Here is an 18042-nt window from a genome sequence, read left to right on the forward strand (position 1 = left end):
TTGTATTTTTAATATAGAATGTATTTTTTATTTATTAACAAGTGTTGTCAACCTGTTTTTGGCGCATAATTTAATCGACCTACATAAAGTAAGCCTTAGCAACGGATTTGCGGATGTGTACACTTTCACTACAACTCAGTGTATCAGGTGTGCGGATGAAGCTAGTGGAGCGCCCTCAGAAAGCGCGAGAAGCAAAACAAACATTTTATTCCCCACTGAGTTTTAAATCTAAAGTATGGCAAGCAACATTATGGATTTAAGGATGGACGACATGACAGGACAGATGCAATTTGCAAAATGTGCCGCGCATCTGTAAAATACGTGGTCAGTACGACTAATCTGAAATCTCACTTGAAGCGGCGCCACGGTGTTGTTGTGAAAGCATCTTCCAGTGTTTCTGCATCCCCGGCTTTCGCACTGCTTCAACCAGCTCCAAAAGTGGTGAGAAAAGCATTGCAAGTTTTTTTTCGATGCGCAACAGTTCTGCTCGCTCTACGCCAATAACGAATGCTATTGCATTGTTCATCTGCAAAGATATTCAGCCTAGTGTCACAGAGAACGAAGGTTTTAAACACCTCCTCCTGTTAATTTTTATTTAATTATAATAATAATAATATTAATAATAATAATGATAAAAATAATTGGGTGTCACGGTGGCACAGTGGGTAGTTTGACCACCTCACAGCAAGAAGATTGCTGGCTTGTTATATTTTTATTAGCCTGTTGTTTACAGTGACAGTGATGTTTCAAAGCAGCATAACACTGCTAGTTCACAACCTTAAGTTTTGAATAATCAGTGGCAAAATATATCTTTGTAAAACTTGTTTTCATAGTTGAAACTTGTTAAATCACAATTCTTGTTGTGCAATGCTAAATTTATTTATGTTGAAAGAGTGCAAATATATACATATTTTTTTAATATATATTGCACTTATACATTCTGTTTATCTTGAAAATACTTAAATAATATGTGCTATATGTTCTAAAATGGCCCTCTACTGTAAACTGACACTCTGGCTCTGAGAGAAAAGCCAGTTTGTAAAAAAAGTCTTGGTTTTACTTGGTTTATAAATAATCAAACTCATTCAATGGCACAGCATCCTCTTTCACATAATCTCATAAACTTGATCTAATTAGTTAGTGCTGAAATATCGCATCGTATCGTGATATGGGTGTGAATCGTATCGTGTTGCATCGCAATATGTCACAAATGTATCGCTAATATATCGGATCGTATTCTTTGTATCGAGATGCGTATCGGATCGGCATTATAGCTTAGATGCCCAACCCTAGTGTTTATTAGTCATAAAACATCAATAAAAGCATTAAATTTTTCTGCACTGTTTGATATTCCTTGTCTCTATTTTAGTGGTGTATTTGCAGTTTATACATGAGAGTGCCCCCTGCCCTTCAGAGTAGATTTACTACTAATACCTCAGAGCTGTGTTTCCCTGACAAGATGCATGAGAATCACAGCTTTTACTAAATTGCGACCTCTGTTTTATTTAAAATAATTGTGCCTAGGACCTAAATACATTACAGATATGCTGACTGAATTCAAACCCAATAGATTACTCAGATCTTTAGGATCATATAAACTAGTGGTTCCAAGAGTTCAGTCAAAGCAGGGTGAATCAGCTTTCAGCCACTACGCCCCTCGCTGGTGGAATCAGCTTCCAGAAATGATCAGATGTGCTCCAATATTAGGCATGTTCAAATCCAGACTGAAAACACATCTGTTTAGCTGTGCCTTTACTGAATGAGCACTGTGCTGCGTCCGACAGACCGCACTATCATGTTTTTCTCTTCTTCTTCATTCTTTAATATTTACATTTTACCTGGTTTTGTGTTTTTTTTACTCATTTTTATTATTTGTTTTTATTTTTATTTTACTTGTTTCTTTTATTCTTGTTTATGTAAAGCACTTTGAATTGCCACTGTGTATGAAATGTGCTATATAAATAAACTTGCCTTGCTGTAGTGACCCCAGATAAATAAAGTGACTAAGCCGAGGAAAAATGAATTAATTCTTTACATATGCCATAGTTTTAGGCTAACTGTCATTTGATCATTCTTGTTTCACGTTTGATGTATATATCAGCATATTAAAGCACACTACGTAACTTTCACCACTAGAGGGCACATATTCACAACAATCAAAGGCATGGATTGACGCCACCGTGACTGGGTATGGAATCATGGGAGTCGTCATCTTCATTTCTTCCTGTGGGATTCCTGCAGAATTAGTGTTCATAGATGAGCTTGTAGGTGCAGTAGGTGATTGTCTTCAGAAGCAATTTTTGTTGTGCTGGTTGAAAGTCGCTTCACATTCCAATAGCAATGATTAAAATAAATGATTTAAATGTATTTTTTATATGTATTTTTATATTTTGGGTAAGGCATAAAACTAAAAAATGTTCATCCAATTAAATAGAGTTGGACCGACATCTCTCATAATTTCGATTAGTAGGCCAAACTGTCTGTCAGCAAATGCAGATTTGAACAACTGCGCAGCCTTTTGTACGCAGCTCCGCCGACTGCGGTTTTGCTGCATGTTTACAAGAGAGAGAGAGAGAGAGATAGATAGATAGAGAGAGAGAGAGAGAGAAAGAGAGAGTGAGTGCACGCGAGATCGGTAAAAACCTGCTGAATCAAAACAATTTAAAAACCTGAATCAATATTGGAGTTACCTTTGCACGCCAGAGAATAGATGACACAATGACACAAAGGTAATGTTCTGTTTTAAAACTGTTTAGCCTCACGCATAGCTTATGTAACAATAGATGATGTTACAAATGGGTTATATCTTCACAGAAGTGTTGTTCAGCCACTATAATCTTCTGATGAAAGATTGATACGACTATTTTACGTTTCATAAGGGACCTTTTAAAGCATTGATAATGTAGATTTTAATCAGTTTAACAACAAAACACAAGTAAATACTGCTATTCCGCCTAGTCTCCCTATATTGTTTACCATGCAACTCTAAATATTCACTCTGAACATGAGAGAGGGTTCTTTTGCTGTGCTCCTGTTTAAGGAGGCGTGGCTCTAGACGGCAGGGGAGAGACTGTGAATCAGAGATTGATGTTAAGCTGTTTGCATTGTTGAAGACCACCTACTGCACCTTTAAGGCCCAATTCCAATTCTACCCCTTAGTCCTTCCCCTTACCCCTACCCGTCTTTTGCGCGTTCACATTAAGGGGTAGGGGTGTCCCAATTCTCTTTAGCTTAAAGGTGTAGGGTTAAGAGAAAGGGATAGATACAACACCCCCCCGCCCCCCGCCCCCAAACACACATACACACACAACATTCTGACACTCGATGACACTTGAATACCCTGTCAGAAAAGTCTAGTGGCAGGGAATGACCTTTTTACAGTGTCTGCTATAATGTTATTTGTTTTTGTTTTCGTGTGTTTACGTTAAAGAATATGGCCAGGGTGTAAATGCACAGTATAGTTACGATCTTTTTGCCGCATTATATCGTTATAATAACATGATATCAAGGCCTTCAGTGATTTTCTGAAGATAACAAGAAATAACACAACTGGAATAGCTACAGCAGTCGCAATTGTCTGATCTCATATGAAGCAAGAGATTGCGATGACATGTGATGACGTGTGCAGGTGCTGGTAGTGCTGTCCCATTTGTTAAGGGTAAACTTTGTAATCCTTTCCCTTCACACTCTGTTTCAAGGGCAAAGGGGAAGGGGTCAGGGTACAAAAATAGAATTGGGATTGGGCCTAAGTATTAAAAACATATTATCATCACAGTAGTATGAAGCAGAGAAAGGCTCAAAGCTGTCACAGTGAAATGAGAACGCTGCAGCAATTTCTGATGCTGTGGCTCGAAAGCAGTGAAGCTTTAATTATTCCACAGTCCACTGCTTCATGCTCATCCGGTTATGATCACATTGGGAAAAGGCAGCACTGTTTTACCATACTAAATACATTTTATTGTTCTGTTTTAATGCTGTTATGTGTAGTTTAGACTAACACACATCAAATATAAGTGTCTTTGGTGTTTTCCTGTGTTTTATTGAACAAAACTGGAAATCGTGGGAGTATGATTTTATTAGCATTGTGATACAGGGCACCGACTGCATCACTAGTTAAAATTGTTTTTCGGGATTTTTACATTTTTCAAAACATTTGGGATAGAGTAAGTTCATAAGTCAGCAAAATATACAACAGTGTTCTAGTGTTTTTTTAAGGATATTTTAATAATAATAATGATAATAATTCATTCTTTTCGGCTTAGTCCCTTTATTAATCAGTGTCCACCACAACAGAATGGACTGCCAATTTATCCAGCAGGTTTTATGCAACGGATGCCCTTCCAGGCACAACCCAACACTGGGAAACACCCATACACTCTTGCATTCACACACATACACAACGGCCAATTTAGCTTATTCAATTCACTATAGTGCATGTGTTTGGACTGTGGGGGAAACCGGAGCACCCGGAGATGCCAACACAGAAATGCCAACTGACCCAGCTGGGGCTCGAACCAGTGACTTTCTTGCTGTGAGGCGATCGTGTTACCCACTGCGTCCCCATGATGCCCCTTATAATAATTATAATGTAATTTTACAAATGTTGCCTTTAAGCTCACGCTAGAAGTTTAAGGAAAACCACAAGACTGACACTTCTTGCAAAAGCTTTAAAAATGTGCTTGAAACTTCAGCTTTGGGTTTCTATCAACTGGTATTATAGGGACTTCCAGAAATACATTATATTAAAAAAGTTACTTTAACACAAATAAGTCATTCTTATACATTTGGACAGCTTGAATGTGTAAATGAGAGAATGTTCAATTATGTTGGATAGAGTATCCTTTTAAGATAACGCTAGAACATAACTTATGAATATTAATATGGCCTTTGGAGTAGGGCTGCACAATATATCAGCATCGATATCACAATGTGTGCATCCGCAGTAGTCACAATGCAGGATCTGCAATGTTGAGATTATAGTTGATCAGTGCAGAGTTTCATTATAATGTGGTAAAAAGTTTATTATCTGCATGTGATTTTAAAGAGATAGTTCACCCAAAAAATCAACTTTACTCCCTTTTTTATTTCACCCTTCACTTGTTTCAAATGTTTTTGAGTTTCTTTTTTATGTTGAACACAAAAAAAGATAATACCTTATAAACGTTTGAAACGAGTGAAGGTTGAGTAAATAGTGAGTATGTTTTCATTTTGAGTGAACTATCCCTTTAAGGCCTGTGACTGTGTAAACCTTTAACATTTCAGAGTTTAAAACATATTCATTCATTTTCTTGTCGTCTTAGTCCCTTTATTAATCCGGGGTCGCCACAGCGGAATGAACCGCCAACTTATCCAGCAAGTTTTTACGCAGCGAATGCCCTTCCAGCCGCAACCCATCTCTGGGAAACATCCACACACACATTCACTCACACACTTAGGGTGCTTTCACACCTGCCTTATTTAGTTCGATTGAATCGCACTAGAATTCGTTTCCCCTTTTGGTACGGTTCGTTTGGGCAGGTGAGAATGCAGCAATCGTACTCGTGTGTGCACCAAAAGCGGACCAAATAAGCGTACCGAGACCTGCTTGAAGAGGTGGTCTTGGTACGCTTTCAAACAAACTTTGGAGCGGTTCGTTTGTGGTGAGAATATGATCCGTACTAAAACAGGTCCAACCGCAAAAAGTACTGCGCGTTTTGGACTAATTTAGCTGCCGTAGGCCGATGCGCTGTGCATTATGGGATATGGAGGAAAAATATTTGTTGACAGCGCTTTACCAACAGAGAGAGAAGAGAAAACATTACCTGATGGATCGTTGGTAATATTTCCGCAAGATAACCATGTTGCAGTTTAGCTAAATTAATTCACGGCTCCTCCTGAAGTGACGAGTGAGGCAATAAACACTGTTTTCCAGCCGCGGCCACGCTTCATTTTCGTAATGTATAACTTAGTTTGTCTAAAGCAGGGATACAATCAGCCAGCGCAGTCGTCCCTCCAGAGTAAAATGTTTTGTTTACTTGCGGGAGTTCACTGTCATTTTCCCGGACGTGAATTCTGACCAATCAATAAGCAGTTTAGGAAATATGTTCAACAACATCTGGCCAATGAGAGATGTGGATTTTGTCAGATGACTGCATTTTGGTTCGTTTCAACTGATTCGGACCAAAGCCAGCAGTGTGGTGTGAAAACGACCCAAAGAAGGTACACCTTAGGTAGGTACACCTTACTAGTACCAGGTTGGATCCTCTTTTGCCTTCAGAACTGCCTTAATCCTTCATGACAGATTTAACAAGGTACTGGAAATATTCCTAAAAGATTTTGGTCCATTTTGACATGAATGCATCACACAATTGCTCAAGATTTGTTAGCTGAACATCCATGATGTGAATCTCCCATTCCACCACATCCCAAAGCTGCTCTATTGGATTGAGATCTGGTGACTGTGGGGGCTATTTGAGTACAGTGAACTCATTGTTATGTTCAAGAAACCAATCTGAGACAGGAGTGGCACCTGGTGTGATCTGCTGCTGTAGCCCATCCGCCTCAAGGTTGGACATGTTGTGCGTTCAGAGATGCTCTTCTGCATACCTCGGTTGTAACGAGTGGTTATTTGAGTTACCGTTGCCTTTTTCTTAGCTCGAACCAGTCTGGCCATTCTCCTCTGATCTCTGGCATCAACAAGGCATTTACGCCCACAGAACTACCGCTCACTAGATATTTTCTCTTTTTCAGACCATTCTCTGTAAACCCTAGAGATGATTGTGCGTGAAAATCCCAGTAGATCAGCAGTTTCTGAAATACTCAGACCAGCCCATCTGGCACCAACAACCATGCCACATTCAGAGTCATTTAAAAGCTTTCTTCATTCTGATACTTAGTTTGAACTGCAGCAGATCGTCTTGACCATGCCTAAATGCATTGAGTTACTGCTATGTGATTGGCTGATTAGAAATTTGCATTAACGAGCAGTTTGTGTACCTTATAAAGTAGCCTGTGAGTGTGTATTGCATAAATACAAAATATCGCAATGTCAGATTTTTCCAATATGGTGCAGCCCTAATTTGGAGATTAATGCAATTAAGTCATATGCATTTATACTGTACATTTATTCAGTGTAATTAAACAACACATTATAAAATAATAATCAGAAATAGTAATCATAATATGATGTCATTGTTTGCTATGTTATCTGTTGAATATTGTTGTCTGAGTAATATTGTCATTCTCTCCAGGTGGTTTCTCATGGTGGACAATATTGTGTCTAATCTCTGGATCAATAGTGGGAGTTAGTCTGGGCTTGCTGTGCTGCATCTACGTGGCCACACTACATGAAAATGACCTGTGGTTTTCCAATATCAAGGTAAAAATCCACAGCTTTTATGTCCAGTGTCGTGAAACAGTCAATATGTGAGAAAACCTACCATTTACGATTCATTTTCTTTTCAATCTTTTTGGTGCTCATTGGCTATGTGCCTAAAATAAACAGCAGTTCCAGAGATCTGAATTCATAGTGTGTGGTTGCATTTAGTCATTGATGTGTTCTCCTTTGCCACATTATTCATGCACTTCCTGTTGAAATAGAATTGTTTTCCATATGTGCTGAAAGACTATTTTTCTTTCCCCATTTTTTTTGCCTAACAGTTTGGGCTGCAGATCATGTTATGACTTCCAGACCTTAAACAGATGAAAGCAGGATGCCAGAAAAGTTATGTCATGTTCAGTTGGATAAATCAGCATGCCCCCGTATCCCAGGTTGCTCATTAAAATAAAGCAGATCAGGAGGAGTTTAACCGTCTCCCAATCAATGCAGGATTTATTTGCCACTGGTTTCACAATAGATCACCGTTTTTGTTTTCTAGTTATTTACGGAGCAGCTTTGTGACTTTTGTTGGCTCTATTGTTGGAACAAAGGCCTAGATTTCATTTACTGATGCTGGAACAGCAGTCAAACCTGTGCTTCTTAAATGTCAGCACTGAACATTCTGTGCTCATATCATTTTGTCTCTCTCATATTGCGTCTCATAAATACTTTGATTAACTTCATAGAAACACATAATAACACACTTCTTTTCTGAATGCTGTCAGGATGTTTTAAGATAGTGTTTATTATTTTAAGAAATCGTAGTTGTATGAAAAGCATATTTATGGTATGGTTGTCCATCTTCTTCTTCTTCTAATGTCTATATGCATCTGCTCCTAGACCGTTTCTACTACAACCACCAAACTAACACCAAACGTTCAAACTGCTCTATCTCGTGCTGCTATATCTTTTCCAACAGATCCGACTTACGGTTTTCTGAAAACTGTCCCTGAAAAATCGGAAAAGACCAATTGAGTTAACATTGGACCACACTTAGTGACCTCATAACTTTGTGCCAGACTGTCATACAGACTTAAAGTTGGGCTCATTTAACTCAGACTACCAATCTGCCAATTAACGATGACCTTTCAACTTACTAGTCACACCCTAACAACCACTTATGGCTTACCTTATCAACTGTCTTATAGACTTCCATTGTAAAAAAAACTGCCATTAACTTTACATTTGACATACTGATAACATACCAATTCATACTAGCAATAAACTAATCCATAGAAACATACTAATATACTAGCAGCGTGCTAATTTATACTATAAACATAGTAGCAGCATGCTAATTCATACTATAGGAGCAACATGCTACTTCATACTATAAACATAGTGACAACATGCTAATTCGTAATATAAGTAGCAACCTGCTAATTTATACCAGAAACATGTTAGCGACATGCTAATTTATACTAGAACAATGCAAATGTATGCTAGAAATATGCTAGCAACATGCTAATTCATACTTGAACCCTGGTAATTTATGTTAGCTACTGCCTAGCAACCACACAGAAAACTTTAGCAACTGCTTAGCATCACCTTAGCAACCACTTAGAACACTTTGGCCACCGCCTAGCAACACCTTAGTAACCACCTAGAACACTGTAGCAATGCCTTAGCAACCACTCAGAGCACCATAGCAACCACCTAGCAACCACTCAAAACACCATAGCAACACCTTGACAACTACCTAGAACACTCGGGCAATGCCTTAGCAACCGCCAAACAACACCTTAACAACCACCTATCAACCAATCAGAACACATTAGTAACCATGTAGCAACACCTTAGCAACCATCTATCAACCAATCAGAACACCTTAACAACCGCCTAGTAATGCCTTAGCAACCACTCAGAACACCCTAGCAACCGCCCAGCAACACCTTAGCAACCACCTAGAACACCCTCGCGCATGCCTTAGCAACCACTCAGAACACCATAGCAACCACCTAGCAACCACTCAAAACACCCTAGCAACATCTTGACAACTACCTGGAATGCTCTAGCAACGCCTTAGCAACCGCCTGACAACCACTCAGAACACCTTAGCAACTGCCTAACAACACATTAAACAGTCAAAACACCCTAGCAACCACTCAGAACACCCTATAAACCGCCTAGCAACACCTTAGCAACCACTCTGAACATCATAGCAACACCTCAGAGCACCCTAGCAAGAAGCACGCCAATCCATACTAGAAACCTGCAAACCTAAATGTACTGTCCTTATCTATCATAGCCAACTGCTTTAAACTTGATAAAAAATACTTTAAGCTACATCAAACTTTTAAGACGAGGCTTTCTCAAGCCACCATAAATTTGTCTACAACTTTATTTTTCTAGTTAATAATAATTATGCTGGAACACATTGCTAAATATGTAATGTTTTTAATTCTAGGTTAACGGCAACATAAACTGGACACCACAGACTCATATTTCTGCAGGACCTGCAACTCCACATACTTGGTTTAGACTTACTAACATAGTTTAGAACAGTTAGTTATGGCTAAATATACAGTTTAAGATAATACAGAGGGATTTGTGATTGGAAAAGTCCTTTTGTTATGTCTGGTTTATATAGTACAGCCTGTGGTATGCAAAGCACAAAAGGTCATCTCGGGTTTAAAATTAAGTCAGAGAGCGACAGCAGTGGAAAAAGGAAGCACATGCAACGCTGACTGCTATTTTATGGCTTGCTTATGAGTCATCCTACTTTCATCTGCGCTCTTGCTTTTCTGAATAGGACTGGAGGCTTGTGAATGTTTTGCGCAAAGGGACTAGAAGACCACAGTTTTGGTCCCCATGTGTTTCTTTCGTTCTCCGAGGTTGAAGAACTGAGTGGGATTTTAGCGGCACAGTGAGCTGCATTTGCAGGAAAACAATCTTTTTTTTTCAGGGGAAGAGTCCACTGCACTGTAAAAAAAAGTCTGTTAATTATCAGGTTTCATATTTCATTATTTACATTTTTTGGGGTTTATTTACAGCAGGGATGCAATGATTAACTGATTTTACTATTAACCAATATTTAATTCATCAAAGTCAATTAATTGTAAAGGCTTCTCAACACTGCGGCACAGAACAAAACTGCTGCAGCTAAACAAAGTTATGCCAACTGTGCACTAATTTAAAGTTCTGAGGTTAACTCACGCACACAAGGTTTAACAATGGCTAATGCTATTAACTAAGGGCTGTTCACATATTGCATATTTTGTATGCGCAAGTTCGTTTCTAATGGAGACTTGAGCTCACATTTTGGGAGTGACGTGTGCGTGCCGTGACACACTCCTGCGCACCTACTTGAAATCATCTAAACTTTTCATTCTGTGAGCGCACCGCGAGTCACATGACAAGAACTGACCGCCATACAGTTATACTTTGTATGGAATATACACATTTCAACTCGCATCCAAAAAGAAAAAAAAATACAAAATAAAAAAATACCAAACATTTTTTGTAATACGGTTAATCTAAAGCACCTTTCAGACTGAGGGTTCAGCAGCCTTTGACTACATTTGTTATTTTTAAAAGGAAAATACTTCCATTTAAATAAGAAATACTTTTAATAGATTAACATTAGACAAATACTATTTTTTATTTATTTATTCCTTTTTGGTATTTATTTTTAGTTTAAAATTATTACTTGTTTAAATGTCAAAAACTTTTTTTCACTTATTTTTAAGTCTAAAGAGAAATGGACTATTGTTTGTGTTTAATATTATTTTGTGCTGTATTATTTTGTTACTGAGCAGCAATAAATAACATTGTAAGTCATAAGGAGTTTTCATGAGATTTTCAAAACTATTAGTGTTTTAATGAATTATTGCATGATAACCGTGAAACAGTAATTATTCCTCAGACTATAATTGTACAACCAAATACTATAATCGGTGCATTCCTAATTGATAGTGAATTGTATTAAGGGATGTTGATTTCTGCTCTGAAAATTCAACTGTGCATTTAATCAAAGTGACTATTACTTAAATGTAGTGGTTTGATACAATATATTGTAAAATAAATCATATATAGAGAATTAAGGCTGTAAAATAACAGGAATAAAATACTGGTGGTTTATTATTAGGTTTTAGTATTAATATTTACAACACATAACCAGACAATATATCACATCAAACTATTTAAAATGTCAATAAAAGTAGCTTTTTCAAACTTTTCAACAATTAAAGTTCTTGGTAGGAAGATCAAAGTCCCACAATGCGATTAAAAAGCATGAATAAATTGTAATTATTAATAATATTAATATTAATAATAATTTAATATTAGTATGATAATAATAATACTACTAATACTACTACTACTACTACTACTACTACTAATAATAATAATAAAATACAATAAAGATAATAATATTAATACAAAAGAAATATTAATAAAATATATTATTATTATTATTATTATTATTAATAATAATAATAATAATAATAATAATAATAATAATAATAATAATAATAATCCAATGGCGTAGTGGAAAGTGCATTGACATATGCACTCCGGTGTGCACGGCCACCCATATTCAATTCCTACCTAGAGGTCTTACGGTGATCCTTCCCCTCTCTCTGCTCCCCACACTTTTATGTCAATTCTCTCTTCTGTCCAATCCAATAAAGGTGAAAACCCATAATAATACATCACCTTAGAATTATAAGGTTCTATCTGACAATTTTTTTAAAACTGAGTTATTGACATATTTTTATTAAATGAAAACTTATTTACATTATGGGATGTTTTTTATACGTTTTTATAAGACTTGATTTAAAAAACAAATGTTACACAAATACTGTTTGCTATGTGGAATGCAAAAAATTTAAAGCTCAATATCTCAAAATAATTCAGAACACAGATAGAACCTTAGGGTGATGAATAATATTAATCGTAAAAGATGGATCAGAAAAGATGGAAACTTGTTAGTTTATTGTTAATATTATATTATTTATTAAGATATTGTTTAGCAGCTATTTAAATGTGACTGCAGAGATCCTGAGTAATTCTGCAGTGTTTTCATAATGGTTTCCATTGTTTCAGTGTAAACCAGGAGTACATTTCACAGAGGCTTTGTAAATGTTCTCAGCAGGAGTCTGTCTTCCAGAATCGTAACAATTTAGTAAATGATGATTTTGCCATGATATCTGATCAAAGGCGTTTGATGTCCAATTTGTTCCTCCTCTGGGACTCCGCTCTACAGCAGGAGACAGCTGCTTTTAGGACTCTCTTAAATTCGCTGCATGTGATGTCATGTCCATGTTTAGCACAGTACAGTGTTAATCTGTAATAGTTTTTACAAATGCTCTGTACTTTCTAAATCATGTTCCAAGCGTTTCCCCCCATCTTTTTTTAATATATATGTTTTTTTCCCTTGGCTACCAAGAGGTCACCAGTTGTGCGGCCCACATGCCTTCCTTCCTGTCTCAGCCCCTTTCTCTGATCACATGTAAAATGTTCCTCCAGCAGATTGCTGTTTGGTGCCGACTGGAGCTTAGAATGATCTCACGAGGTCGTGTTTTATTGTTTTAATACGTGCACTATGAAGTTTTTGGGCACGTCGCTTTGGAAAGACAGATAAACAAAAGAGCTTACGGTCTCAAACGGGGAACGACAAAAAGAAAGACAGAGAAGACGGAGGATAATAATACTTAAAAATGAGGGCTTGTCGCAGCAGGAAGAGCAATTCAGATGATAACTCGGGGAGCGCCCTACATAGACCACCTTTGGTAAACTTTGGGCCAAAAGACAATTCGAGGGATTACAAATCTGGGCAGAGGGGCATAGAAGAGTGTCTTAAGCTTTCATGGATTCACATTCTGGGACCAAACTGTTGGCCGGCTGTTGTCATAGCAGCAGGATTACTGTTGGCAGGGGTTATCGGGCTGTTTCATGCATGGTGTGTTTATTCTATACACGAAAACCTGCTGTGGTTTTCACACTTAAAGGTAAGCAGAAGCAGGATTTGTCTTCGTTTTTGTTGCTGAATGCACTGGTAAATAAAGATGCAAAGGTTAGCTCTTTGTGCCAGGACAAGCAGTTTTGACAGTTAAGTGTCGGTCATCATACTTTTTTTTTAGGCAGTGATTATTTTATAGTACCCAACTGAAGACATCAGATGTAATAGCCTCTAAGTGCCATCTAAAATGTTCCTCCTGTGTGTTAACTCAGTAATTTCTCTTTTATAGCAGAGAGGTTTCTTTTATTGTCTTTAAAGTGAAATATAAACATAGGAGGCGGCAAAAACTGCACATTTTAGAAGATATTTTTATCTTAGATCTCATTTTCATATTTTCATTTAATCCATTAACCTTATACGTCTCCCACCTCGATAGCAGTGTAAATGTTTTGTTATACATTGTGAACTCAATCAGTACACTGCATTTGTTTTTTGATGTAAGTACATTGTAGTTAAGGCCACTTAAAATAAAGTGAGACCTGAAGAGTACTGAAGAGCGGTGTTGTCGCGCGCGTTCTGATAAGCTGTGTAGTCGCGCGCGTACTCAGACCGGTGTTGTCACAGCGCCTACTGAAGAGCGGGACTGAGAGTGTGCCGCGTCGCGGGGGCACTTTTGATCATTTTGGAAGGGCACTTTCTATCCAAGACTAAAAAGGGCATGTGCACTGCACAGGTTGAGCCCTATGTGTGCACGTGCCTGGGTACAACGTCAATATGACATCATGTTGACGTTCTGTGCAAAACATTGATCAGACCTGTAGCCAAGGGAGTTTGAGGAGTTCGAAAGACCCACCCTCGCCGACAAAGGTCCAGAATTTGTCCCATTCATGAGCTCATTTTTCCTATTTTGGCCGCTATGCCATCAGAAATTTTGAAAATGACCCATCGGATCCTCTGTTGGCTCTCTTGGCTTTCAATCAAACTATTTTAGACCGTTTTGTTGAATTTTCGCCGCTTTTTGTGACAAGATAGTCTACACACATGGCTTCCTGACCTACCGAGTACATCTGAGTTACTGAGAAATGCAGAAGTTTTTTTCTCTTATACAATGTGCGGTATCAAATGTTCCACTGTCATTAAATGCAGTCACTGTCTTTCTCCCCTGCATCTGTGTGTTTGTTTTGCCTCTGTGAAATCAGCGCGTGCCCAAATGGAAACTCCCATTTTTATTCAAATCCTTCCCTCTTTTCCTTACCCGACACTCCCACCTAAACAGAGCTAGACACACCCACTTTCCTGACTTTTTCTAAATTATAGGTGTGAAAACACCCTGCTGAAACAGGGGGGTTTCATGACCCTTTAAAATGTCATTAAATTGCTGTATTTAAATCTCATAATTAAATAGAAAATGAGGTGCATAACTCCAAAAAGGTCTACATTTTGATAAAAAAAAAAAGAAACACGCCTTTCAGCAGCCTGGCTACGGGCCTGTTGATATTTGTGATTGTGTATTTTTATGGAATCAGTATTAAAAAAACATGTCATTTGTAACATTTGAAGTTTAATGTAGTGCAATATTCATTTTAACTTTTGTACTGTATAAAGCTAGCGGTCACTATTGTTCCCATCGTTGTGTTTACTAACTTTATGACCACACTTAACAAAAAAAAAAGAATCATCCTTAATTAAAATGTATTGATTCTTGACAATAGGGCTGCACAATTTTGGAAAATTCTGATATTGCGATATTTTATCTTTATGTGATATATATTGCGATATGAATACAGTTTCATAATATGGCTTGAATAGCATTATTTGATGGTTTTCTGGGGAGTCCAAAGGTATTCTGGGGAACAGAAATTGAATAATCACTTTTGTTTTGTCTTGTTTCTAGTCCAAATTTTCTTAGACCAAGTAAAAATATTGTTTAGTTTTCACCATTAGAAGGAAAAAGTGAAAATTAAGAGATTTTTGTTATTGCTTGTTTTAAGAAAATTATTTGCTGTGGAGCAAGTGAAATAATCTTGTTTTTACTATTAAATGAATACATTTGGACTAGAAACAAGATTAAAAATCTAAGTAAGAAATTTTTTGTATAAATCATAAAAAGTCCAAGTAAATACAGTGATTAAATACAATTGTGTAGTTCCTGGTCGACTATAATTCAGACTGGACATTGTATATCTTTGCAATGTAACTATTATGGATGCGCACATTGCAATATCGATGCTGAAACTATATATTTTGCAGCCCTACTAGACAACTAGATGATCATACTGTATATACAGTGACTCTTTGTCATAATTTTTTTTAAACCTGTTTACTAACCTTTTGTTTTGGAGCTTTGATACAGCCATCATCTTCTTATACTGCAAACAGATGCATTATCCATGCAACACTGCTCACATTTAGTTTATTTTCCATATTTGCAGAATATACACAAAAACACTTGTCAGTAAATTTTATTTTATGAATGAAAGCTCTTGCTGTAACTCTTGTGACATGGGATTTTAAAATGTGCTATTTTTATTTGAACAAAACTATAAGTGAGACTTGTCTCTTAAAACTGCATTTTATTTTATTTTTTTTGCTTATCAACTTTTTAGTCTGGATTGAGTTTAGTTCTGAAAACTGCTTCCACTATAAAACCCAGCATATTTACAACACCTGTTTTCTTTTCTTTCTCAAGACTTTTATTGCGTATGAAATCTGTTTATTCTGTTCCAATATCTGCTCTGATTTCTTTCTCAGATGGGAAATGTATTTCATTTTAACACCATTTACCCATGTTGTGCTTCTTGTCATAGTTCATTTCTAACTGAATCTTATCCTCTCTTCCTGCATTGGTAGGAAGTGGAGCGTGAAATCTCTTTCCGGACAGAATGTGGCCTTTATTACTCCTACTACAAACAGATGCTGAAGGCCCCTACTATACAGCAAGGTACTGAGATTTACTCTCAAGACATAATGACTAGTTATACGATCAATCCTGCGTCATGTCATCTAACTGATCACTGATGTTAAAGTCCTTGGCTTTTATTTTTAAGTAGAAATATTGCTCCTGTACTGTCAGGGAAGAAAAAAAGCACCTTCAGGCGTACATCAGTTTATCATTGGGCAAGCATCCTAAAAAGTACAACTTGGTACTTTTTCTACACCACAAAATGTGCAATTTTGTACATTAGTAGTAGTAAATGTACCCCTCAGGTGCTACTGTGAGCTTCTATGAGTAAATAATGTACAAATATAATGTTATTTTAATGGTACTTCCCCACATATAAGCTGTTACACCAATAAAAGTACAATCTGCACATTTATTTCTGAGAGTGTAGAGGGCGATTCTTATTTAATTGTAATTTATGTATACAAAATGTTCATATATCTAAGATCCAATTTTTGTTTTTCCCTATTCATATATTAAGCTTGGTACATAATGGCAAATGTCTTGAGCCACACTTTCTGCTTTCCTTTATCACTACGTAATTCGAGAGCTATCGAAGGAATGTTTCATTATGTAACCATATCAGCGTGACTGGTCTTAGAAAATAGAGGAAATGCACAACTTTGCTCTAAGTGGTCTATGCTCAAGCTAATTGGCTTAACAGCCCCATTTGGAATGGATTTTCTTTGTGCTCCTGCACTGAAAAACACCACAATTAGGTCATTACCCATTGAGACTGAGATGGTAAGAACCGCCGTGGTGCCAAAAGCTGATCTCTAGACACCACTACAATTGGGCTTTTGTGCTAATAGTAGAGTAAAAGCATGTTCATAGCATTGCTTTTCTATTAAGCAGGCTTAGAAATTGATTACTGTAAACGTCACTCCTGTAGTACTATGTGCAGTGGTATTAATACAATTGAGGTTGTAAAAAAAATTGAAATCCACTTCGATTATGCTGTTTACAGTAATAGAAGCCTTTAAACACCTTCCTGCTGTTCAAAGGCAAAATATAATAGTAATATTAGCTGTGTTGTGACAGATGGGTTTGGCTCAACTATGCTCAGTTTCAGAGCAAAGTGACATTGACAGTTGATGATATCATTCTGGATAAAATATTGTCTGGTTACCATCGATGTAGTCAACATGTTTTGCTTTTGTTAGGTATAGATATAAGACACTTCTTTGTGGTTTGTGTACATCACCACACTATATATTTCTTAATTTCTATCAATGTTTTAGGAATAACAAATATTAACTTGACTTCTAGTTGATCATTTGGTATCAGAAGAGGCTTACATAAAAGGCGAAGGCCTCTAGATTACGCTTATTTTACCAAAATAAAATATGATCATGCCTTGATTTTTAATTATTTAATTAGGACGGTAAGGTCTGACTTTGCTTAGACAAAAGTCTTGTCACTTAACAGAAATAATGTACAGTATAGAATGTAAAGTCATGCTGCAGTGGAAAAAGAATCACAATTGTGCATGACTCCCATGAGCTTGGAGGACTGCATCCATACGTTTCATCAATGACTCAAATAACGTATTAATAAAGTCATCTGGAATGCCAAAGAAAGCATTCTTGAAGGACTCCCAGAGTTCATCAAGATACTTTGGATTCATCTTTAAAGCCTCCTTCTTCATCTTACCCCAGACATGCTCAGCAATGTTCATTTCTGGTGACTGCGCTGGCCAATCCTGGAGCACCTTGACCATCTTTGCTCTCAGGAACTTTGATGTCAAGGCTGAAGTATGAGAAGGAGTGTTATCCTGCTGAAGAATTTGTCCTCTCCTGTGGTTTGTAATGTGACGGGCGGCACAAATGTCTTGATACCTCA

General features: G+C 37.1%; 1 protein-coding gene across 19 annotated transcripts in view; it reads left to right on the forward strand.

Annotated features, from left to right (window-relative positions):
• Positions 1–18042, forward strand: part of dpy19l3 (dpy-19 like C-mannosyltransferase 3) — an 88225-nt gene that overhangs the window by 3063 nt on the left and 67120 nt on the right. For 14 of the 19 annotated variants that reach the window (XM_087261717.1, XM_087261721.1, XM_087261720.1 and 11 more), the window contains exons 3-4: positions 7230–7357; positions 16110–16200. In XM_087261717.1, the coding sequence (XP_087117843.1) occupies positions 7230–7357; positions 16110–16200 (219 nt within the window). Of the gene's footprint in view, positions 1–7229; positions 7358–12805; positions 13309–16109; positions 16201–18042 lie in introns of those variants that run through there. The other 5 variants (XM_087261714.1, XM_087261715.1, XM_087261729.1 and 2 more) reach the window with 1 other exon arrangement.

Source organism: Danio rerio, chromosome 7 (genome assembly GCF_052040795.2).
Source record: "Danio rerio strain M-AB ecotype USA chromosome 7, GRCz13ab, whole genome shotgun sequence".
In the NCBI taxonomy this organism is placed as follows: Eukaryota; Metazoa; Chordata; class Actinopteri; order Cypriniformes; family Danionidae; genus Danio; species Danio rerio.